Source organism: Archocentrus centrarchus, chromosome 16 (assembly GCF_007364275.1).
Source record: "Archocentrus centrarchus isolate MPI-CPG fArcCen1 chromosome 16, fArcCen1, whole genome shotgun sequence".
Taxonomy (NCBI): domain Eukaryota; kingdom Metazoa; phylum Chordata; class Actinopteri; order Cichliformes; family Cichlidae; genus Archocentrus; species Archocentrus centrarchus.
In genome coordinates, this window is record NC_044361.1 from 25,885,261 (window position 1) to 25,909,836 (window position 24,576).

General features: G+C 40.9%; 1 protein-coding gene across 1 annotated transcript; it reads left to right on the top strand.

Annotated features, from left to right (window-relative positions):
* The first annotated feature begins 1,402 nt into the window (after nucleotides 1-1,402).
* cacng8b (calcium channel, voltage-dependent, gamma subunit 8b) lies at nucleotides 1,403-24,184 on the top strand. Its single transcript, XM_030748947.1, has 6 exons — nucleotides 1,403-1,650; nucleotides 14,275-14,561; nucleotides 15,356-15,580; nucleotides 19,577-19,660; nucleotides 21,185-21,325; nucleotides 21,606-24,184. The coding sequence occupies exons 3-6, from the start codon at nucleotides 15,358-15,360 to the stop codon at nucleotides 22,406-22,408; spliced, it is 1,251 nt and encodes a 416-aa protein (XP_030604807.1). The 5' UTR covers nucleotides 1,403-1,650; nucleotides 14,275-14,561; nucleotides 15,356-15,357; the 3' UTR covers nucleotides 22,409-24,184.
* Nucleotides 24,185-24,576: the final 392 nt, after the last annotated feature.

Below are 24,576 nucleotides of genomic sequence, written 5' to 3' on the forward strand. Positions count from 1 at the left end.
CTGACTGCAGCTGCAAACAAGTGAGATTAAACCGCGGCTGAGTCTGTTTGGATACTTTCCTGCAATAACGTACTTCACACTGTGAGCGTGTGTTTACCTCTGTTTTCCTTTGCCTTTTGTTTGTCTGTATACAGGTTTCATTTTTTTTTTTTTTTTGTGCGCGCATGTGTGTCTACGTAGCAGTGTGTGTTGAGTGGATCTCTCTTTTCACCATCACCATTACTGCATGAAAGACCTGTCAGTCTGTATTAGCTCTATCCAGCTCTGCCTCTTCCTCTTGTGTGTGTGTGTGTGTGTGTGTGTGTGTGTGTGTGTGTGTGTGTGTGTGTGTGTGTGTGTGTGTGTGTGTATGTGTGTGTGTGTGAGAGAGAGAGAGAGAGAGAGAGAGAGAGAGAGAGAGAGAGAAGTGTTGAACTAGGCAGTAAAGCCATTTTAAAGCTATCGAAGGTCATTGTTCACTCACTCTGTTTTATGCACCCTAAATGCTGCGTGAGGCCAGCAACTCTGGCTTCATTTTTATAGATCTGTGCATGACATAATCTGGTCTATATCATCACCAGTGAGATCGCACATCAGAAGTGTCATCTGATTAAATTATATTTTACCACAAATATTTTAAAGCTTCTACTGAATTTCGGTTTGTGTTGATATTGCTGGCACACTGATATTAACCTGTATATGTTTGATTTCGTGATATAACCTCACTCTCTCTTTTACTCCTCCTCCTCCTCCTCCTCTCTGTCTCTCTCTCTCTCTCTCTCTCTCTCTGCAGGGCTGCGCTTGTGCTCCATTTCCCAGAACTACCAGCGCGGCCCTCATCATCAGCATCATCACTACAGAGGAAAAGTGTCCCACTGGCGCTCCATCAAGTCGCTCTTCAGAAAAAAATAAAAAAATAAATAAAAATAATCGACATCAATAACACACACGCACTTGTAACCTGGTCATAATAGGCTACTTACAAGCGCGCAGCCATGCGCGTGTGGCACACGCTCCAATAAGCACATCCAGACCAATTTCCTCAATATAAGAGAGATAGAAAGAGGGGAGATGAGGGGGGTTATGCCTTCGTTCGGTCAACATAGGCTACTGTGGGCGAGTTCATCTTGTGTCGATTATCCGTCGTCATTCACGTTTAGCGTGGAGTTTTAGAGTGATGCGACAAGTTGCTCGTGTCGCGCTCAGTGTGGGAGAAATAGATGGAGGAGCAGACAGGCGGGCGAGCGCTCATCCAACCGGAGGGGAGGGGGAGACGCATTCTCCCCGAGTACACACAAGCAGCGGCCACATCCACTGAAGACAAATCCGTGTTCAGTGACGTGTTTTGCATTAGCCTTTTTATATATGTGTGTGTGTGTGTATGTGTGTGTGTGTGTGTGTGTGTGTGTGTGTGTGTGAGTGTGTATACACATGCTCATCCCTTTTCCGTCGCAGACTCAATTTAATTTAACCGGGACCTGAGAATTCAATCCTTTTCCCCCCTGTTCCTAATTTCATAATTTTTAATCACTCCTTCGATTTCATTATTTATTTTGTTGCCTCGATAGACCCGTTATTTAGCGCCGTCCACCCCCTCTCTCCTTTTCCCTCCATCCCCTTCTCTCTGGGAGTGCGACGCGCTGCGAAGCTCTGAAATAAAAAAGCCTGCAGGTAAGACCACCATAAGCTTCTTTAAAATGATTATAATTACACCGAGACACTGTTGTTTTTACTTTGCAGCCTAATGAATCGCAGTTCATCCAGTGCAATTTTGATCACGTTGACTTGTTTCACGTTGCCTGCAACTTAGCCCCACTACTGACAGTGTTGATATCGTAATTCCAGAAAAGAATAATATTTCTCAGACTTCCACCTCACTCTCTGATTGAATCCTGAATGATAACATTCCCACCTATTTTGCGCGGGCCTATAATTAGCGACCGCACGTCTATTATGCAAATGATGCCATTATAATAGCTCGTTTTAAGCTCTGCCTGCATTCACACCGCAGGTGTTGAGACTAAAATATCTGCTGCATTCACTGAGATGATCCGCCGCTTCCCCGAGGACGCAGAGTTATTTCAGTGTGTGTAAATGTACGTCTCTGTATGTCATTTGTGTCCCAGTCCGCTGAGTTTTCTCTGTACTGGTCTCTTGATGCTAGGCGTCCATTTTCCACCGTGCAGCCTATGCAGGCAGGGTGATGTGTGTAGCGTACTCTGTTAACAAATGCACCGCAGTCCGCATCACTATAAGTCAGCTTTGCACGCTCCCGGCCCCGTTGCTCTGAGCTCGTATGCACCGCTTTTGAGTGCAGGGCCAACATCTTGACTCCATGTTGAACCTGGGCCACATCATAGCATCGGATGCGTTTTTTTTTTTAGATGCGTTTTCTATTCATTCCACCGTCTGTTCTCACTGACCAACCTGTGCAGCTTTGAGAAATCCAGAGGTAAAGGACACCAAAAAACCTGGCACGGGATCAGTCATTCAGTATTCATCATAGCTCACATCATGTCGTTGCTAAAGGAGGACTGAAACGTCTTGAATTGCAGCTTCTGTAGGAGTGTGCACTGCAGTATTCAGGAGTTACTGTGCACTGTCAGCAAACAGCATAGTGACTTATACCTGTCTTCACTGTGGCTGCAGCTAATGGCAGGTTACAGAAATTTTGAGAAATACTGTGGTCGTCTACAGTGTTGATGACTGCAGCACAAGTTTATTCCCAATAAAGCTCAGCTTTTCACTAAGTGCTGAATCTTTTCCGTTTTGGGACCAGCCTTTCGTTTTAACAGCCAGCACAAACGACCCCCAACGCCCGCTTGTAAAGTTGTAATTTACATCCCCCTGTTTTTTTCTGCCACTTGATGTTGCCAGTTTACTGTTGAACTTTTCACTGTTCCTGTGTGATCTCTCTTATGTGTAAAGCGATCGTGTCAAATGTGGGCACTGGGTGGCAGCTAAATATATTTTTATGTGTATTTTGAAGTGCATTTCTTAAATATAATCCGTAAAGAGATAATGGATGAAAGCCTAAAATTTACATTTCTTAAATACACCTCAAATCATTAGTTAATTGCGTGTCATTCTGTGCAAATGTATGCAGTTTGTTTGCACAGTAACTGCAGCTGTGTGACTTAGCATACAGTGCAAGTCTGATGTTACACACTGCACACCTAAAAGATTCATTTATGTTTGATGAGAAATCAAAGGTGTCATTTTTGTGTCATGGTGCTGCCATTGGCCGCCCACCCCTTCATCAGCTTTCAGTGATTCTTTCATTAAGTGCTCTTGGCCCTGTCACACTCCCTCAGCCCCTCCACCTCCCACGTGCTAAACACCGTCTGTGCCGTGTATGTGATGTACGCATGGCCTTGATGATCGTCTCTGTGGATTTTGGATCACTTTCAAAAACCCTGAGTTGGCTCTAAGATCTGCTGTTTACACTCTAAGGTGACTCACTGCAGTCAATACTGATGCGTAGCCCACACAGGCTATAGTTGTGATTTAACGCTGGCCAAATCATAATCATCTAATGCTCAAGCAGTCTGCAACAATCGGAAAGGATCTCTTTTGAATGTTTCCACTCATTTCACTGTCTCACTTACATTTCACTCCTGGTTGATCTGTTTCTCTCTCTCTCTCTCTCTCTCTCTCTTTCTCTCTTTGAGGGGAAACAATTCTGCAATGATCATCGCATCTGTCATGTAGCTATTGTTCAGAGGATCAATGCCTTTGGTGCAATTTTCTTGATGGTGTGAGGTTTCACATTGTTCCTTCCTCTCTTTAGTCAGCGACTCAGGAGGAAATCCAGTGCTGTACGAGAGCCACAAATGCCTCAGTTTAAATATAGCCCCTCAAAAATCTAATAATCTAAATACCACTGTTCATTCATATTACTGCATAACTTATCATCTCTCCTCTATGAGTAAAAGAAACTCCTGCATATCGCACTTGGAGATAAAGTCTAAACCTACACTTGTGTCTAGGCTTGCAGTATTTGGAAATCATAGATTCAATACACAACACTGCTTATAACTCCAGCGAGCAGAGGCTTTTATCCAAAGCATTCTAATTGACTCCGTTCTCAGTGGCTATGACCCATGCATCAATTAACCCAGAGCTTTGGTGTTTTTAAGTGCTTTGCTTAAGCTTGTATAGCCCAAGAGCAGGGTTGTAAGAGCCTGTGATCGAACCATGTTGTGTCAGTGATATGCTGTTAGCTGACCTGCCTGTGTGCAGAGGCATGCAGCATAAACACACGGTAGAAACTGTGCTAGCATGTCTGACAGGCCAGCACTAGGCTGGAGATACAGGTTGTGGCACCTGTAACTACCACTCACAGATTACAAAAAGGTGCAGGTGTGAGTGAGTCGGTCATAGTTGTTTCTATTAGAATAGTGAGGTGCCTCATACAAAATGCATCGACTTTTTATGTCAAATAGATTATGTGACTGAGTAGGTGCTGACGTATCATTCTACTGTTAAGCCTATGAGTAAATAAACGAGTGATGATCCTGTAAACAGATTAGATGAGGGATTAACAGAGCTGAATCTAGGTCCACAAGAGTTTGCTCACTTAAATTTGTCATCAACACTTTTCACTGATTATGAAATGTTCCAGAAATTAACTAGTATAAGGATCTTGAGAAGGCCGAGGTCAACATTTCCTTAATTAAGCTTATGCGCATTGTCATAAACCTAGGGATGTCACCAGAACACAACGTATGCCTAAAAGTGTTCTAGTCTATCCTCACAGGTACATTATGATGAAAAAGGACACCCACAAGCACAGGAAAAACTACATGACGGTGATTAGGGCAGCTGCCGCAACTCCTTGATAAGAAAGGGTTCGAGTGTACCTTGTGTTGTTTTCAGTTTTCATAGCAAAATGTAATGATATGAGGGGTGGCTTTAGCAAGATTTTATACAGTATTGTAAATGCTAAAGCTAACTAAATGTAACTAACTTAAGACCCTCTAGTAACGTTGGGAGGCTACTCGGCAACCATCCTCATATTAAATAAATGGTCTGTCACCACCGTTTCAGTGACTTAAAACAACTTTTTAACAAAGCAATTTATGAGTAAGTAAATGGGATAATCATTTTGTTTTTTTTTTACTGTACTAGTAGTGGTATCAGCTGATTCTACTGGTACTGGTATCAACTACTGCATTCTGGTAGAGCCCAACTGCAACGCATGTGTTATGGAACTAGCATAGGGCAAAGATTGGAAATGGGGAAAACAGATAGCTGAGCTCTATCAAAGATAAGCTCATTAACTGCAATATTTACTGTATACATTTATTTATTTATAAATGTATAAATCTTTTTTTTATTTAATTCATAAAAAATGCAAAACATCCATGATATTACTGCACCAACCTAAGAAATATTAAAGATGGGGTGCCGGGTGTTTATCTTAGCATATTTAGTTACATATTTAGTTGCACTACATATGTTGAAATATTCCCATAAGTATTGGTCCTAAGGGCAATGACTCATTTTTACCTTATCATTTGTCAGGATTTCATGCCATTCTCTTATGTCATAGTGTACTGGATGTCTTGTTGGTCAGACAGTTTGAAATAGCTAAAGATCCCAAACTTCGGCTTTAGGTTAGTTGGGAATTTTGTTAATAGGAACCAAGTCATGAAAACAGGTACCAAATTAGAGCTACTCAATTATGGGAAAAATAATCACAGTTCTTTTGGTCAATATTGATATCACAATTATTAGTCAGGGTTTGGATTTGAAATTGTGGATTTATTATAAGTTTTTTAAAAAAAATGAATAAACTTGTCTTTTTATTTAAGTACATTTCCTTAAATATGAATTATAAAAAAAAATGGAAAATAAATAAATGTGAACTGAACTAAATATGCCACTGTATGGCGGTGTGTATTTAGACTTTCAGGGAGGTACAAAAGTAAAGGAGAGGGATGTGCTGAATGGCAAAAAAAAAAAAAGGAAATCAAAAACAGAATGCAGTACAAAAACCATTTAATCTCAATTATCTCCTTTTAATAATAATTTAAAGCCAAATGGTAACTAAAATGAGATTAATTAGACAGCCCTACAACATATGAATCAGTAATGAGAAGTTGTTGCAGCCCTAATTTAACTGCTGATCACACATTATTGGAAGATGCCACCTTGGATAAACTGGATCGGCACTTATTGGGAATTTTCTGAAATCTTGTTGATTAAACTGTGTATCGGTAATAAAAATAATCATTAGTTGCAGCTTTCTATCTTTATAAAGGGCAGCTTTGAGTTATTTGCAAGTATTCAGCTTGTTTCCTGGTGAATTTTGTTTCTCCTCAGCTGCACTTACATAACAGGATAACTCACTGTTTTCCGTATAAAAGCTATAAATTTAAAGGGCAATTTTGTGTTAGATCTGCTGTCAGAAGGCGCTTTAATCAGTGAAGACTGGAATATTTAACATGCATGGTTGCAAGTGTCCATGTGTTTAAGCATGAATTCATGGGTTCATGAGCATCCAGTCATTCAGAGACACTTTATTTTGAGAGCCTCTTAAACCAAGGTGTTACTGCCACTGCCGCCTCAGGCAGTTCTGCTCAGACAGGCAAAGACTTGGTCACATGGAGTCAGAGGATCTTAGCAGACTCTTCACAAGAGCTTAATGGCAGTTCAGCTACACTTTGAAGTGCCTTTTAAAGATGACCTATTTTATACATTTATTGTCATCATTTTGACAGTTGTGGGTGTTTAAGACTGCATATGTTGCTTGGTTTGTTTGTGTGTGGATTTTATTTTTTCCTTCTGTGCACTCGCGTGTGTGTTTCTGCATGCGAACGTGCAGAGATGTAAATGTGCACCTGCCAGATGTGGGATCTCAGCAATGAGCTCAGGTGTGTAGCTCTTTCTCATGATTAAGAGGAGAAATCACTGCGGCTACCATGAGTCGCTGCTCTGAATATTTATGCAGGTTTTCCGAACATTCACCGCCGCCACCAAGAACTCAGAATAGAATACTCGGCTTGTATTTTTAGATCTGCCGTTGTAAGTAGGCCTAATGCATGATTTTTTCTTTTGGTCAAGCAGCCACTGTTAGCTTATGTCATTTTTACTAATTACAGTCCTGATTCTGGTCCTTTGGAGACCAGACATAATTCTTCTTTCCAAGTGATGACATTGTTTGTGTGTGTGTAGATGTTGCACTGAAAACTTTCACACTTGCCCATGCCGGACCACTGCCTTTCACATGTGTGTAAAAACGTATTACGGTTGTCATCATTTATTCAACAAGCAGTTTGGTAGCTGATTTATGCAATGAATAGCTAATGGAGCAGCTGCTACAAAATTCAAATCTGCTGTGTGATTTATGGCCGCATTATTAGAGCCACAACTCTTCGGGCATGCTTGTATTTTATACACGCAAGGTGGTCTGTCTTGCTGGGAATGAGTCACATAGGTAGATCTGATTATATCTGAAGTTTTTTGGGCAAGTGAAAGCCTGGTTCTGTAATGGTCCCTGCAGCCGCTCGCTCCCAAAGCCTTTGTTTGTGCAGTAAGTCCAGCTACAGCTAATTGCCTCTAGCTGGCAACATACAATGAAGGCATCACTGTGAGGGCGTTAGCTCCGGGATGCTCAGATTTATAGCAAAGGGGAATGTGTACTTTAAATCCACACAAACTGCAGTACTATCCAGAATTTACCACCACTCCTGCCATCATTTGCTATTATAACCAGCATGAAAATTATTGTAGAGAAGAGGGGTTCTAAACCCTCTATTTCACATTGTAAAAAAGGTGATGCTGCAGTGCACTCGTAACATCGTCAGGCTTGCAACAGTTTAAAAAAAAAGGATCAGCACTGAACTACAGGTGCTTATCTTATTTATTTCACACATTCTTCATTCTTGTCAAAACCTGGGACATGCATTACCCACAGTACACTGTGACCACTGACAGTTTGGATTTGAGATCAGGTCTGCTATGTTAGTAGCACTTAATGTAGCTTTGATCTGCTTGCCTCAAGCAGAGGTGAGGAGTGGGTTAGTGGTCTGGCTAAGCTCACCTCTTTCATATTCATCCCCCCCCCCCTTTTTTTTTGTATTCCTCAGCTCAAATCAGCACTGAGTCCAGTGAAATCACTTGTCAGATTTTGCGCAGCCCCCTTGGGTGCCACAGAGGGCATTTGTACAGATTTCTCCACATATGCAGTAGCACCACAGAGGACCTGCAAACAGACCTAAATGTGTAAAATCTTTTGTCCCCATTAACACGCCAGTATAACACAACTATTGAAATAATAGTGCTACTGTTAACTATTAACTATTTCCTGGGCCTGCAGTCACAAAATCTTGACTGTCTCAAATCATTTACTCTTCAACCAATTGGCTGGTTGCAGAAAAAAAACCTGCACCTAGTTTCTATCTATGTCTGCCACATATCTACACTTGAGTGCACTCCGCCTGCACGCCCTATTGGCCTAAATTAATTATAAACAGACATTAAGCTTGCATTGGCGGCATATTAAATCATTTTAACTTTGTTATCTTATACCGAAATTAGAACAACAGACCTGCCCATATCTTAATATAATGCACAAAATCTGTCTGTCTGTCTGTCTGTGAACTCCTCCTACATGATCAGAAGTTAAGTACATCTTCAGAAGTACAGGTACATCTTAGAATCCTGAAGGTTCTTATCTATATCTAGTATCATTTTAATTTCATGCCAGTAACATCTAATTCATATCCAAAAAAGTTTAACTATGCATGATATTATAATGTCACATTTCACAGCACAGAATCAGCTCTTTTAAGAGTTTTTAATGATGTTTTATTGGCCACAGACTCTGGGGATTCTGTTATTTAATGCTTTTAGATCTCACAGCTGCCTTTGACACTGTTGACCACAGTATTCTCATTTCTTGCCTGGAGCACTGTGTGGGGGTAAAAGGCATACCTTTGAAGTGGTTTAAGTCATACCTGTCTGAGAAAGTTTTAGAGTTAGTTTTGGAGGCTCAACTTCTTCATCTGCCCCTCTTTTATGTGGAGTTCCACATGGTTCTGTTTTGGGGCCGATCCTTTTTTCTTTATATCTACTTCCCTTAGGATCGATTTAGAAAAAATTAGCCGGTGTGAAAGGGCGTCCGGTGTGAAAGTATAAAAAAACCAATGTTCATGTTAACACAGAGCTCAACAATGACCACTAGACGTTGGTGCTAGAGCCTCAAAATTACGTCAAGATATTTCAAGGAAATTTGTGATAACTATATTTATGATGACATAGAAAAACAGACTACTGGCCACTGTTTTATTGTTGATTGCAGCTTGCAGGCAGCAGTATTTATTTTTGCAAACAAAAAGAAGGGCATTTTCCATAATTATTTTCCAATAACCTCACTGATGGCAGGCTACCTAAATCATACATGCTATACAAATAAATTGATTGATTGAAAAGTCTAACTATTTAGCACTTTAACAGTAACTATCCTTGTAGGAGCTCCACAATATTGTCACATAATAAAACTGAAAAATATTATCTACCTGGGATGTTGTATCTTGGGTCAAGTTTTTTAAACTGCTTAAAGCTCTGCTTTTTCACCATGTGATGTCATCAATAAGTTGCTCTTCCTGTCATATGGAGTGTAACTAGCAAATGCTGCAGCAATGCTGGGTTAAGACATTTGCTTACTTTTGGATTTTGATAGGATCTCCTCCTCACATGTAATCAACGGTGTATTATTGCCTGAAGTGGTGAAGCAAGGTTGCTGTTTCCACCTTTAGTGGGAACAGTTTTCTTGCATATTTTGCAAATACTGCGCTTTGTTGGAGGCTGTTGAAGTAGCTCCCTTTTTAGGTTGAAATAGTCATTGCAGGCTGACACTCCGCACTCGCTCTCAGACATGCCTGGGCTTATGTCACTCTTGTGTGCAAAGGAGCATAGATGTATGGCATCATACAATTTTTACGTGACACTTTTATGTCACGTTAAAACTTATACTGGTATTATTGCAGACAATACAAAAAGGTACAGCCCTACTTACTGCCCACTTTTTTAAAGGCCTCCAGTTCCAGAAGTGAACTTACTTTTCCTAAGTTCTGTAAAAATACAGTATAATGTGCCATTTTAAAAGAAAAGAAATTTTCCATATAAAATTTTCACAGATGTTCTTTATTTTTTACATTGACTTTTACCTTTTACAATTTACCATAAACATCTGTAATGCATTGGCAGAAAATTAACCTAGCATTTTCTGTTTTTTACAGATTTTATTTACAGCATATATAATATGTTTCAAGCGAGGCCAACTAACTATGAGGTGAATTATGACCAAAAAAATGTAATTTGGATAAAAAAAATAAAGGAAAACTAAACAAAATGAAAGACAAAGGTAAAAAACTGTGTACATGATTCATTTTAACACTAAAGGAACAACTCGGCAAATAACCGACTGCCAAGCCTACATACCACAGCAAAGGAATTTAATCCTTTTCATCATCGTAGTGTTTATGTGGTTAATAACACTGTTGTGTAATAACAGTTTTGTATATATTCTGTAGTTTGTCTTTTGTGTGCGTGGTAGGCAATATAGTCTAGTTACTGATATGGTTCAATGCTTCGTTCCTTAATGAATTCACCAGTCTGGTGGTTTTTGAAGTTTTGCGATCACTAAGAAACCTGATATTGGTGGATTTAAACATTTCCACGGTAGCAGAAATCTCCACCAATCAGGATCTGTATCAGTTTAGGATTGTGGGTATAGTAGTTCTTTTCTGCGACATTGCATATAAAATGCCTTTTTGTTAAATCAAAGACTTGTTGTTTCCACAAGAGCACATGCCATTGTTTCAAATGTCGTAGCTCATAGTAAGTCTGCTTTGAATGGTTACAACATTATGGCTCACTATCAAAATCCCAAAGTTGGGTTTCATAGAGCAACAAATTCCCTGTACGGAGGAGGTTTTTCAGTTGAACAGTGTTATTGCTGGCTCTTTTTTTTATTGTTGTACCTGTGACAGCCTAACCTAAATCACTGTGTTTCCCCAACAAAGTGGGCTACTTATTTTAAACTCTGCAAAAGAAACATGTTATGTTCACGTCCACTTCTTCCCTGTCCTTACAGAAAATACGAGACCCCCGTAATGTCAGCCAAAAGAAAAGTTACAATGCCTTGTCCCTTATCCGACCTTGAATCCCCTCTAATATTTTTTGTGCAGCTCTTAAATTTTTTTTCATGGTCTCTTGTTCTTTCACGCTCTCTTGCGCTCATTTCTGTTACTCCCTTCTTTCCTCTCTTTCTTAATTATTGCTGGAAAATAGAAATTACAGATAATTAAGTGACAATTATGATCTCCGCCTACACAAGGGAGTTTTTACTCGGGAGAGTAACTTGGTAGGTTATTCTTAAGGTCATTCATTATATGGAGTCAAAGATTACACATACACACACACATTAGATACTGTATTTTTAGGCCTTGGAGATAGTGTAATCCCTTCTAGAAATGTATTTTCCACAGGGAGAGGCAGTATGTTGATAGGGTTGGAAGGTCATACAACACACTCGGAAACACACACACATGCACAATCACTTTCACTTGTTTACTTAGACACATTCACCCACAATGTATAAATAATAAGCCACACTGTGGTGGTGTCATTTGACAGTTTACATAATAAGACGCCCGAAAGCAGGGATACAAGGCTAACTGTCTAACCGAAAGGAGCTGAGGGGAACATTACTGGGATTCAATAAGATTGGACTAGACCCATCTTCAGAAGCACTAGAGAGGAAATGTGCACACACACACACACACACACACACACACACACACACACACACACACACACACACACACACACACACACACACACACACACACACACACAGACCATCTCCCCTTCCATGTCTCTTTTTCTGTCTCTGAGGCAGCTCTGTTTTGGGTCTCACAATGCAAACAGGATGTAACCTATTTTGATCACGGTGCCATATTGCATCATCAAATATTAACAGACTCGACTGCACTGCATTATGTCTGCTAAATAATGTTTGCTGAATAATGTGTGTTGCTTCGTCATATCCTCATATGTGTTTCTAAACCATCACACCATCATTAAAAGACGCTGAGAGAAGGAAACACTTCCTGTGCCCTCAGTAACAAATGGCGTTTAGCCTTTATTCATGTGTATTTATGAATGCACATGAGTGTGTGTGTGTGTGTGTGTGTGTGTGTGTGTGTGTGTGTGTGTGTGTGTGTGTGTGTGTGTGTGACCCAGAGCATCTGTGTTGCAGTGGTCACACATTTATCTATTGATAGAGCTTTAGCTCGCTTGTCCATCTGCCCGGGTCTCAGAGTCAACGCGTTGTTAGTGACTTGAAATATCAGCCTCATTTCTACCTCTTTCTCCCTCTGTCTCTTGCCCCCCCCCCCCACTCCCCCCCACTCCCCACTCTATGCTGATCCAGACTTTGGAATTCAATGTTGCTATGGTAACAATGTCGGGTTGGTCCTCTCTGCCTCCCCCTCTTGCTCCTCTTATTCAGACTAGATGCAGTTCACTTGCTCTGGAGTCATTCTCCCTTTAGCCTGTAATACTTTCCCTCCTCTGATTACTCTTTCTGTTAAAAGCGTTAAAACACAAAACAGTTTTGAGCTGAAAATAGTAAGCCTAATTTGACCCTAACCCTGGCTATGGAAAATAAATCATAACTCATATCATACACTTCCATTAATTTGCAAACTATCAACATCCCTACATGCAGGACTGTTAGGCAGCAGTTGGGTGGTGCTTTGAGCTAAATGCTAACATCAGCATGCCTCACAGTGACAATGTGCTGATTTTAAGCAGATAAAATGTTGTTTCGTCATCTTTGTTTATAGAGCCAAGCATAGTATGAGTGCATATTTGTGTTGTCAGGTGTTTGGCTATAAGCATAGACTACAGCCTAGAAGATGGACGTAGCCACAATGATAGCTTGTTCAGTTTTAAAGCCTAAATTTTATTTTGCCTGAATTAACAAATTTATGGCAAGAGGGTGGAGTGCTAAGTTATCCGTAAATGCTAACAAGCGTGGTTTGCAAGATGCATCGTTATATTATGTGGGTGTGCCCCACAGATAACTGCTAGTTTGTGCTAAGTAACACATACAACACTAGACATTCACTTACCTAACATAATGCACAATATTCTTGGAAGGTCTGTTAGGTCAATTAAATATATACCAAAGTGTTGTCAAGAGGTCCAGTTCAGTGAATCAGCTTCAGCTAGGTGAAGCCTAGCTGAAAGCTAGCAGTTACAGCCATCTATGTTGGTACTTATATGTGCCACAAAGGGGTAATTAGCTATAGAAACATTTTTTGTACCAGGCTATGAGGCCAGTTTGTTATATACAGTACACCTGTCCAACTGCTCATTAAAGCAAATATCAGCCAATCACATGCCAGCAACTCGGTGCATTTATGGATGTAGACATGGTCAAGACAACCTGCTGAAGTTCAAACCTAGCATCAAAATGGGGAAGAAATGTGATTTAAGTGACTTTGAAAGTGCCCTGGTTGTTGGTGCTAGATGGGTTGGTCTGAGTATTTCAGAAACTGCTGCAATATAAGAAAAATATATCCAGTAAGTGGCAGTTTTCTGGGCAAAAATACCTTGTTGATGTCAGATGTTGAAGAATGGCCAGACTGCTTCGAGCTGATAGGATGGCAACAGAAACTCAAACTGTTGCCCTCCACTTGTTACAGCCAAGGTGTGCAGAAGAGCATCTCTGAACGCACAACACTTGAAACCTTGAAGCAGATGGGCTACAGCAGCAGAAGACCACACCAGGTGCCACTCCTCTCACATAAGAACAGGCTACAAATCTCATGGGCTCATTAAGAATGGACAACAGAAGATTGGAAAAAAGTTCCCTGGTCTGAGGAGTCTTAATTTCTGCTGTGACATTTAGATGAAAGGGTCAGAATTTGGTGTAAACAGCATGAAAGTATTAATCCAGTCTACCTTCTATCAATGGTTTAGGCTGCTTGTTGTGTAATGGTGTGAGGGATATTTTCCTGGCACACTTTTTGCGCCTTAGTAGCAACTGAGCATTGTTTAAAAACCACAGCACAGTGGCGAGGAGTATGGTTGCTGACCATGCCCGTCCCCTCGTGATCACAGTGATCACACATATGAATAGAATTTAAACACAACAATGGCTCGTGTGAACCCTTAAATAAAATCTCTCATGTGCAGCTTAATGACCTAATATTTACTACTGCACATAAACCTAATACAGTGCAATATATTTCTGTCTTTGTTCATGTGGAGCAGCAGAGCGCTGACCATGGACTTGTATCTGCAAGTTTTCTGCTAACAGCGGACAGACAGAGGGCGGGACAACCGTCCACAACTTCCTCCAGCATCAACTTTCCAGTGAGACGAAAAGAAAGAGAGAGAAAGAGATAGAGGCAAGAGAGAAGACAAGAGCAAGAAGGAGAGAGGAGAGCAGGTGAAAACAGTCGATGGATGCTGTCCGGATTGAGGGGACAGCACGCTCTTCACAGCCGAGGAAAAGAAAGATTTCAAAATTGAGTCGAAGGATAGAAACTCGCCGTCAGGTAAGTCTCACTTTGCCGCTCTCTGTACATTCAGGTTTTGCACATTTATCTCTGTGAAAAGGAAAGTTCTAATGCAGCAGAAATATCTACAGAGGCAATTCTGGGATACTGAGACAACTTTCTATCTTTCACACTTGTGTGGTTCAATGTAAAAAGCTGTAAGTGAATTATGTAATGCTATCTGTGTGAGAGCGTACATGGATGTTTGAATGTAAAAGGTTCACCAATGTTGCTTCTGCAATAAAAGCGGGCACAGGGTGATCCCATGTTTAATCTGCTCTGTGTGCGTGTGTGTGTGTGTGTGTGTGTGTGTGTGTGTGTGTGTGTGTGTGTGTGTGTGTGTGTGTGTGTGTGTGTGTTGAGTCCCGCTGATACCGAGGGGGAGAACATTGTCAGGGTCATGAATATGGAGTAGAGTTTGGGAGGGTGCGATCTGTTGTGCTTCACATCAATTCTGTCTTGTTAAGCAGAGTCAGCAGAGTCATCAAACTCTCCTCCAAGGACACATCATAGAGCCACTTATGCACCTCCCACATCCGCCTACACCTCGCGCTCGTCTTTTCTCATTGCCTCCCTCTCTTCCTCCCACCGGTGCCGCTCACCTCCTCATGCTCCTCATCATCTCACCTTCTGTGTTTGCTGTCTTTTTTTAATAAACTGCACTTTGTTAAGTTCTTTCTTGTTCTCTTACTCTACGAAAAATGTTTTTTCCTCCTCTCTCTTTTGCACTCCTGATGCCCACTTTCTCCGTCTTCTCACTCACCTCTTCCTCCACTTTTATGTTTCCCTTAAAGGCATGGTGTGTGAGAAGGGGATCCAGATCCTTCTCACCACCGTGGGGGCATTCGCTGCCTTCGGCCTGATGACGGTGGCAATAGGCACGGACTACTGGCTGTACTCCCGTGCCCTCATCTGCAACAGCACAGCCAACGTCACCCAGGATGACCCTCATAATAAGGACAAGAAGGACCCTGGTGCTCTCACCCACTCCGGTCTGTGGAGAATATGCTGCTTGGAAGGTAACAAAGAAGTTGTCACCAACAGGGGTCTGCGTGCGGGCTTTGAGCTTAAGTAGGCACATGTGAGAAAAAGTTTGTATTGGTTAAGACTGTTGATTCCAGTTTAGAGAGTGCAGAGAAGGCTGATACAGAGCAACACAGCTACACTTGCCTTCCAGCAACTTAGAATTGGATGTAGATCAAAATCAAAACCTAGTCGGACTAGCTCTTCTTGCCTTCTGAACCTTGAGGTTCATATTCATGTGAAAGAGAATACTGTGTTTATTATACTGCACTGACACTCCATTTAGATTTTCTTGTTGCTTTTCATTATTTGTTGTATTTACCTATTTAACCTTCAAGCTGGTGGCACTGAAACCAGTTCCTGAGCACCAACTAGCAAGTCGGATCTCATGGAAATGTCAAAGCTTATAAATGGAAATATAGTTCCTATCATTCAGTCACATATTTTTTTCTAAATTGTGTATATTGTTCTTCTGTTAAATGGGATCAGTGCATAACAACAAGAACCCCTCACTTGACTTTAGAAAACTTTGTTCAGGAGGGCGCAGCACTGCAGCAGTATCAGCAATCATTATTAGCATCAACATACACATTTCATTTGTATTTGGTAGACCGTGCCACGGTGACAAAAAAAAACAGTTTTGCATAATTGCAATATAATTACATGATACTGAAGCGTAACCCTCATCCAAAATAATCCATTAATCATTGTCTGTAATTCAGGATGCATTCATTCAAGTCAATTGCTGAAACAAAAGCCTGTGTTCACATATCGGCTTCTCGTTTCAAGTGGCGGAAGATACAGAATCTGGCAGCAACCATCTCTCAATCTTCAGTTTGTCACTGCAACACAAGCTGCTAATTCATTATACATTACACTGCCTGGCTGACACTCTACAGGAAAAGCTGGGACGGAGTTAACAGTGAAGCAGCAAAGAGGTTGTGTGAGTTTGCGATCTGTGCCTTTGCTCACATACACACTGAGGTAAAAGCTTTTTTTTGTCTCCAGGAAAAACGCTTGGCTCTGTTTATAAAGCATCCCTGGCCCATCCTGGGCTTGGTCATTGTACAAAGCTAATTTGTCCTCATCTCTAAGCTTCCTGATAGCAAAGCAGCCAATTAGAGATAAGCTCTAGCCCTTGCAGCTCTGCTGCAGTGCACCCCCACCCACTCTTTCCTTTGCCCCTCTCTTTCGGTTTTTCCACTTGCTATCCCTCTGCCTTACTCCCCCAAACATTTTTACATTTCATCTTTCACTGGTTTGTCCTCATCTTTCCCTCCTTGTAGTTTCCTCTCATTTTCAGTCTTTTGTGCTGCAGTAAAGCTGACAGAGTCTTGGCGTGGCTTAGAGGTCAAGTATCCTTGATGTCTGTGGAGTATTCAGCCAAGATAGATGCTCAGTAGCTGTGCAGTGATGCAGTGAGGTGTGGAAGGGGTGGAAATGCAGGACATGCTAGCTCTAAAAGATTTATGCCTGCAGGTGGGTGGCACATTATGCTGTGGATATAGATGTGTCCTGTCCTCTTCTCCCCTCTGCAGATTTATTTAAGGTGGGGTTGCACTGAATTGTCTGGCAATGAAGATTTTATCTGTTTGGATGATTTTTGATTCTATAATACCACAAATTTGTGAGCCTGATTCTGAACATATCAGCTACTAGGGTCACTTAGCGCAGCTGTGTTTGAGGTCATGTCATGAGATATTAGAAACACGGTTGCATACACTCACTGGATACTTCATTCGGTATGCTTTGCTATGCTCTTTTGTCTCCAGAGCTACCTTAATTCTTCGTGGCATAGATTCAACAAGGCACTGGAAACATTCCCCAGAAATTTTGGTCCATATTGACATGATAGTATCACACAGTTGATGAAAATCCATGATATGAATCAACCACAAAGGTACTCTATTAGATTGAGCTCTGTCATGTTCAAGAAACCAGTTTGAGATGATTTGAACTATGGAACATGCAGGATACTTTTGGAAGAAGCCATCAGGAGATGGTTACACTGTGTTCATAAAGGGATGGACATGGTCAGCAACAGTACTCAGCTATGCTGTAGTGTTTAAACACCTAAAGGATGCCAAGAAAATATCCCCCATACCTTTACACCACAAGAAGCAGCCTGACATGATACGAGGCAGGATGAATCCATGCTTTTATGACATTCGGACCTACCGTACCTTCTTAACATTGGAGCACAATTTAGACCAGGCAAGATTTTTCCAGTGTTCTATTGTCCAACTTTGGTGAACCCGTGTGAACTACAGCCTCAGTTTCCTGTTCTTAACTGGCAGAGGTTTCACCTGGGTGGTCTGCTTCTGTAGCCCATGTGCTTCAGGCTTCGGCGTGTTGTGCGTTCAGAGATGGTCTTCTGCACACCTTGGTTGTAATGGAGTTTATTTGAGTTACAGTTCTCTTCCTATGAGCTTGAAGTAGTCTGCCCATTCTCCTCTGACCTCAACAAAGGATTTTCTCCCAAGAAACTGCTGCTCACTGGACATTTTCTCTTTTTTGAACCATTTTCTATAAACCCTAGAGATGGTTGTGTGGGAAAATCCCAGTAGATAACTGGATTCTGAATACTCAGAGCAACCCTTCTGGCACCAACAACCATGCCAGTCACTTAAGTCCCCTTTCTTCCCCATTTTGATGCTCGGTTTGAACTTCAGCAGGTCGTCTCGACCATGTCTAGATGCCTAAGTGTGTTGAGCTGTTGCCATGTGATTGGCTGATCAGATATCTGTGTTAAAAACCAGTTGAATAAATGTACCTAACAAAGTGGGTGGTGAGTGTGCATCTACTTAAACGCTGTTTGAGTACAATTTTGAGGTACTTTTAATTGAGGATTTCCATTTTCCGCTCCTGTTAAATTGAACTCCACTTCATTCAAGCTGCTGTTGCACTTTACAGCAGGGGCTATGAGTTAGTTTCCAATTAATACAACAAAACATTGGTTTATAGAATTCAATGCATTTTTACAGATTAAACCAGAGGTCACTTGTCACTTTGGCTTTTGACTTCTTATACAAAAGCAGCATCTGACTCTTGCTCATATGTTTCATACCCAAATCAAAGAGAGATGTAATTGAACTGATGTAACTGAATCCTCTGTATCATATGTATTCTCATGTTATCTTGCAGATTTTCTTTTGACCAAGCTGAGGGCTCCTGACCCCCAAGTTGGGGGGGGGGGGGCATTGTAATTCATTTGTTTAGAGGAGTAGACTCCATTAAATGATGTTTCTAAAACTTGCTCCAGCAACTATAAATATTATATTTTAAGAACTTATGTAAATAATGTATTATTTTCACACTGCTGGATTTGTACTATTGTAATAAAGGATGATGGAAAATGCCAAAACATACCAACATAGACTAACATCTTTTAATGTTTCAAACGTGCCTTCATACTAACACTGATCCATGTGGCTCATCTCCCCCACCCCACCCCCCCGTACCACCATCTGTTTCTTTACAGAGCAATGTGTGGAAATATAAGAGCACTGAGAGACCAACTCACCCCACATCTGTCTGTCTCTCTCTGTCTGTGTCCCGTCATTTCATCACTCCATCTTTCTCAAAATCCATCCATCAACAACAATGGTGCTGTCGTCACCGTGCGTGCGTCCCTCCGTTCGTCTGTCTGTCTACATCCAAGATCCCTGCCGGGTAGTTATCTGTCTGCCTGAGGGTCTGCCTGCTTGTATGTATTTACGTTGTGTATGCATGTGTATTGTGTGTATGTGACATTACTAACATCAGCTATATTTACAAGCAGAGTCATTAACCTTCATAATGTTCTTAAACAATATATCCAAATTTACCATACCAAACCATTTGCTTGGATTCATTTTCAAACCATGATACAACATTTTCCAGGTCAATCAGTCTTTTCCTCAGCAGGATAGATACTGTTCTCTTAAAATTGCAGTTTTGAGTTGTTGTCCTTTGTTGATTCTGGTCACCATGTTCTTTCTTGTCCATCTCAGGAGTGAAGAGAGGAGTGTGTTCTCAGATTAATCACTTCCCAGAGGATGCAGACTTTGACCATGATGGGGCAGAGTACGTCCTACGTAAGTTATTACCTGCAGTGCTGGACGTGAGTGATGTAGAGGGAGAACAAATACCTGGAATTAAGAGCAAAGTATAAAAATGATGGCCCTTTATGCTGTAAGCCTAACATGTTATTGCTCATTCTGCATAAGACAGTCATATTAACACGTAAACACATGACAATGTTTACAAAGCCATGAGAGATGGGGTGCCCTAGTTCGCGCTCAGTGCCCTGCAGTCATATCTTTCTGCACTGATATGGTACATGTGTGCCTGTGCATACATAAAGAAAAGCTTGTGCTCTGTTTACAATGTTGCAGAGGCATTTTGCTGGCATTTAGGTGGCATTTTCTCTCCTGTGGCCTAGTTGTCCTAGATGAGGGAGGTGTGTTAATGTGTGTGTCTGTGTGTGTGTGTGTGTGTGGGGGGGGTTGATTCAATTGTGTGCCTAGAACTGAGTAATTAATTACCTCAGAAAGTATTCTGTTTTTGTTTTTTGTTTTTGTTTTGTTTTTGTTTGTTTGTTTGTTTTTTTTTTGGGGGGGGGGGGGGGGGGTCATGACAATTTTGATCTATTTTCCTTACATTGTCAAAACCTTGCTTAATAAGGATTTGTCCGGAACTTTATGTTTGCTACCTGTTACTCCAGTAGGGGCGCAGCAAAAGATTGTCTAGGATTTCTTCCCTGTAATCCAAATAAGGACCTATACCAATTACAGTTACAATGTTGGATGATCATATTAAACATGGCAGGAGAAATCCCTGTGAGCCAAAAGGTCAGGTGTGAGACAGCACTAAATGCTTGGTTTCCAGTGGGTTTTCTGCCCTATGTCAAGCTGATGTCAGCTCAGCACAGATTTCCTTATGTTAAGGAAGCTTAGACTACAAACAGTGTTTTGTTTGTTGAATCAGAAAGTGGACTTTTGAGGATGGGGTGCTTAAAGAGACAGTATTGAAATTGGCTTTTTTTTTTGACAAAAGATGGACTGATGGGGCTGCATAAAGGTCCAGTATGAGATAAATAAAGATATATATATATATTTTTAATATGAAAGTGCTAGAAATGAGCATTAAAGGCATCTTTTAAGGTTTTAGTCCTAGTTGTTTTAGTGCCAGGATGTACTCATTAAGACTAAAGTTAGCACTCCTCGAGCAGCTAATTTGTCAAAAACACAACAGAAGAGTTGTGTGAATTTGCCTGCACCACAGCCAAACTAGTGCACGTTGCTTTAATAAGGAAGCCAATCACAGTTGCAACCATGATCTGATTTTATGCATAGGGAACACGTCTGTTTCAGAATAAAATGTTCAGCAGATACAGGTACTCTGTTAGATAGCTTATGACATAATTGACTGTACTTTCCTTTATATTTACTATTATTGTAAATAACTTGTGCTTAGGTAGGTAATTTAATTCTATTACACAAACTTTTTCACAAGCAGGGTTTGGTGTTGTGAAAATCTTCTTTTCATGCACATCCTGTTAGGCAGAAAAATTCTTGCTCTTTCTACTTTAATTTGCTATTCATCTTGCTTCTGTTTAGGGGTAGTCAGGGCTTCCAACATCTTCCCCATCCTTAGTGCCATCCTGCTGCTGATGGGAGGAGTTTGCATTGCTGCTAGTCGTTTCTATAAGAGCAAAAGGAACATTATCCTGGGGGCAGGGATCCTTTTTGTGGCTGCAGGTAAGTGAGGAATGTTTTATGTGAATCTGGATATAGATCTGTATCTGTGCTTGTATGCACGTGTCTTCTAGCATTTGTCTACATGTGTAAGCTGTGATCTGGAAAGTGTCATGTGCCATAACAGTTTTTATGCTTTGTTTAGACGTGCCTGCCTCTGCCAATTTAACAGCTGCCTGTGGTTTTTACAAATAAATGCCAGACAAATTTGTATATTAGCACTGCATGTTGGTCTATGTTTATGTACATCTTTTATAAATATCATATTTCTGTGCTGTTGCAGGTCTGAGCAACATAATTGGTGTGATTGTCTACATCTCGGCTGCGCTGGGGGACATTTCTCCAAAGAAGGATGAGGATAAGAAGTGGCAGTACTCCTATGGTTGGTCCTTTTACTTCGGAGGCCTTTCTTTCATTATGGCTGAAATGGTGGGCGTGCTGGCCGTCAACATCTACATCGAGAAGAACAAGGAACTCCGCTGCCGTTCTCGCACCGACATTTTCAAAAGCACCACACACGCCATGCTCCGCCTGCCCAGCTACCGCTTCCGACGCCGCTCTCGCTCCTCATCCCGTTCCACCGATCCTTCCCGCTCCCGAGACCCCTCGCCTGTGGGGGGAGGTGGGGGAAAGAACTTCGGGCTACCCCCGTCTGCATTGCTTTCCCAGGGCCCCATCTCAGTGTCCACTTTACCCAACCCGCACTCTCGCTCCCACACGGCCCTGGCTGGAGGTGACATCTCTCTGTACACGTTGTCCCGTGACCCCAAACTGGGAGGGTTGCCACCCATGTATGGAACGGTGGACAGGGCCACGCTCTACCAGCTCCACAACTGTTTTCCAAAGGATGGGGGTGGAGGGGGAGGGGGAGTGATGATGAGCGGTACTCTCCCCTCACTCAAGTCCCACAACCCTTCCAATTCTTCCAACTCCAATCCACCGATTCCCAACTCTGTGGGCTCTGGCCCTCCACCCTTCACCTCATCCACAGTCGACAGGGAGCGAGGGATGGGGACTCTGGACAGGCTGAAGGGAGATAGGGAGAGCAACTCTAACACCCTCAATAGGAAAACAACACCTGTGTAGAGGAAGGGTATTAGAGAAGGAGGTGAGGAGGAAGGGCGAGAATGAGGATGGGTAGTAGTGAAAGAGGGAAGCCAGAAAGGAGCGCTTCAGGCTCAACAGGAGCTAGAAACACAGGCAGACAGGTAAAACGCTACATCTCTCCCTCCATATTCACTGTTACTTAGCCTACTCAAGCTCACTGAGAATAAAAAGAAGAGTAATAACAGAGCGATAATAACAACAACAATGAACTTTCACAATAAAACTATTTTGATATTTTAATGTGCTAGAAATTATTTATTTTGTTAATGATCAAACGCAATTAACCTTGGGCTATTATGAAGATGTTTCACATAATTTTTGTGCAATATTATCGCTAATTTAACCAGATCATCATTGATGTAAAATTGTTGTTGTGATTATTCTTAGAGTTATTACAGGCAGACACTATAATTTAGAGTGAAATTTTAATTTTCATGTTTTTTTTTTATTTCACTCTGATTTTAGATCTTGATGACTCTTACTGTGAATCTCTTCCATGAGCCACTGGGACTGTCAGTGAGCTGTGTGTAACGTGTCAGTGTCCAGCATGAGTGTGCACAATATGTGGGAGAATGAGAGCCTGTATTTTTTTTTTTACCCCATGTTATATAATTTTCATTTATATGATGAAGTCAGATGTGAATACTGTAAATTGTCTTCCAATATTGATACTGAAAAAAATGCAACAATAATGTGAGTGATTGAGACAACTGACCAACTTCATTGTTATTATGAGTCTGAGTTTTCTATGGGCCTCTGTTAGTCTTATTTCCATTCTAATCAGTGTGAACAGTAGTAATTGTAGCTCTAGTCGTGTTGAAGATGTTTGTTCTTGGGCATTAACAGAACCTCTGATCAGAGGTAGCAGAAAAAAAACGAGACATAGAATTACACATTTGTACAGTATCAGGTAAAGGTTGCTGCCTGAGGAGAAAAACAAAACAAAAAAAAAAAAAGCAGTTTTTTTGTATGAAAACTCCCAAAGTAACACATGCAAATCATCTTCAGTGGCAAAAAAACACTATGTATATGTGGGTTAAAGGGTTTAAAAAAAAAACACCATGGAGAAAGTCTTTTGAAAAGATACCTGTACATTGTAATTATGCATACATATATTTGTAACGTCTTATTCACATGTTTTTTCGGGACCACTGTTCAAAATGGATATGCATTTTGGAAAGAGCAAGTTTGGCATAAGTGTTTTGCTCCCAGTGCCGTCCCTGGACTCTTGTTGGGTGGTTTTCAACCACTAACACTGGCCCGCCATATCTGCCCATTTACGGCCACATGATCAGTGTTTTCCCTACGTTATCACCGATGACGGCTTCACCACAGAGACAACCCCTTACGCTCCCCAAAGATTCTTTTCACTGTGCTTCCCCGGTAACTCCTGAGTCTGAACTCTGAGCTGTTTATGTTGATGAGAATGTAGACACATGTAACACCTACCCATCCCACCCTCTTCCAAACTGTCCCGAGTGACTGCAGATCCAGGTTGAAACTGTGGATTCACCTGCTACATGATATAATGAAGAAACAAAACGATGACCAGATGCTTCCAGATTATTTTCATTTCTTTGATTTCATTTCAGAAAAAGAAAAATGTGATTAAAAATGCACACAGATAGCATATATGTGGGCAATATGAATAGTATGTAGTTGAGAATAGATATATCTAGATAAATGATTATGGTTTATCTAAATGTGTGATAAACTTAAAAAACACTGTATTGCACGAAGTTTATAAAAAAAACAATAACAGAAATATTCACAGACTGCTGTCTTTTGTTTCTTTTTGGTGAGTAGAACCTTTTTGCAATCTCAGAAGTAAACTGAGCACATACCTGTGTTTTTATATATATCTAAAGAGTGGTGGAATCAGATTTTTTACACAAGTAAATGAAGCAATACAATATTTTACAAATAATCTACTAAAAGAAAAATTCCTGTTTTATCTATGTTTTATTTAAAATGTAAAACTTTTAAAATGGTCTTTTTGTTATTGTTAGTTGACACTAGAAGGCTGTGAAAGAACACAGCAGAAAGATTCAGATTTAATTCAGTTCATATTCAAGACAAAGCCAGTCATTATAAAGATATAATTATTTTGTTTGTTTTAATTATTATTAATTTTGGTTAATGACAAA

What these genes read in the sequence shown, in the direction of transcription:
- cacng8b (XM_030748947.1), top strand. Translation starts at nt 15,358, where the DNA reads ATGGTGTGTGAGAAGGGGATCCAGATCCTTCTCACCACCGTGGGGGCA. An exon ending in TGGGGCAGAGTACGTCCTAC is followed by an intron (nt 19,661 to 21,184) that starts GTAAGTTATTAC and finishes GCTTCTGTTTAG; the next exon opens with GGGTAGTCAGGGCTTCCAAC. An exon ending in GATCCTTTTTGTGGCTGCAG is followed by an intron (nt 21,326 to 21,605) that starts GTAAGTGAGGAA and finishes GTGCTGTTGCAG; the next exon opens with GTCTGAGCAACATAATTGGT.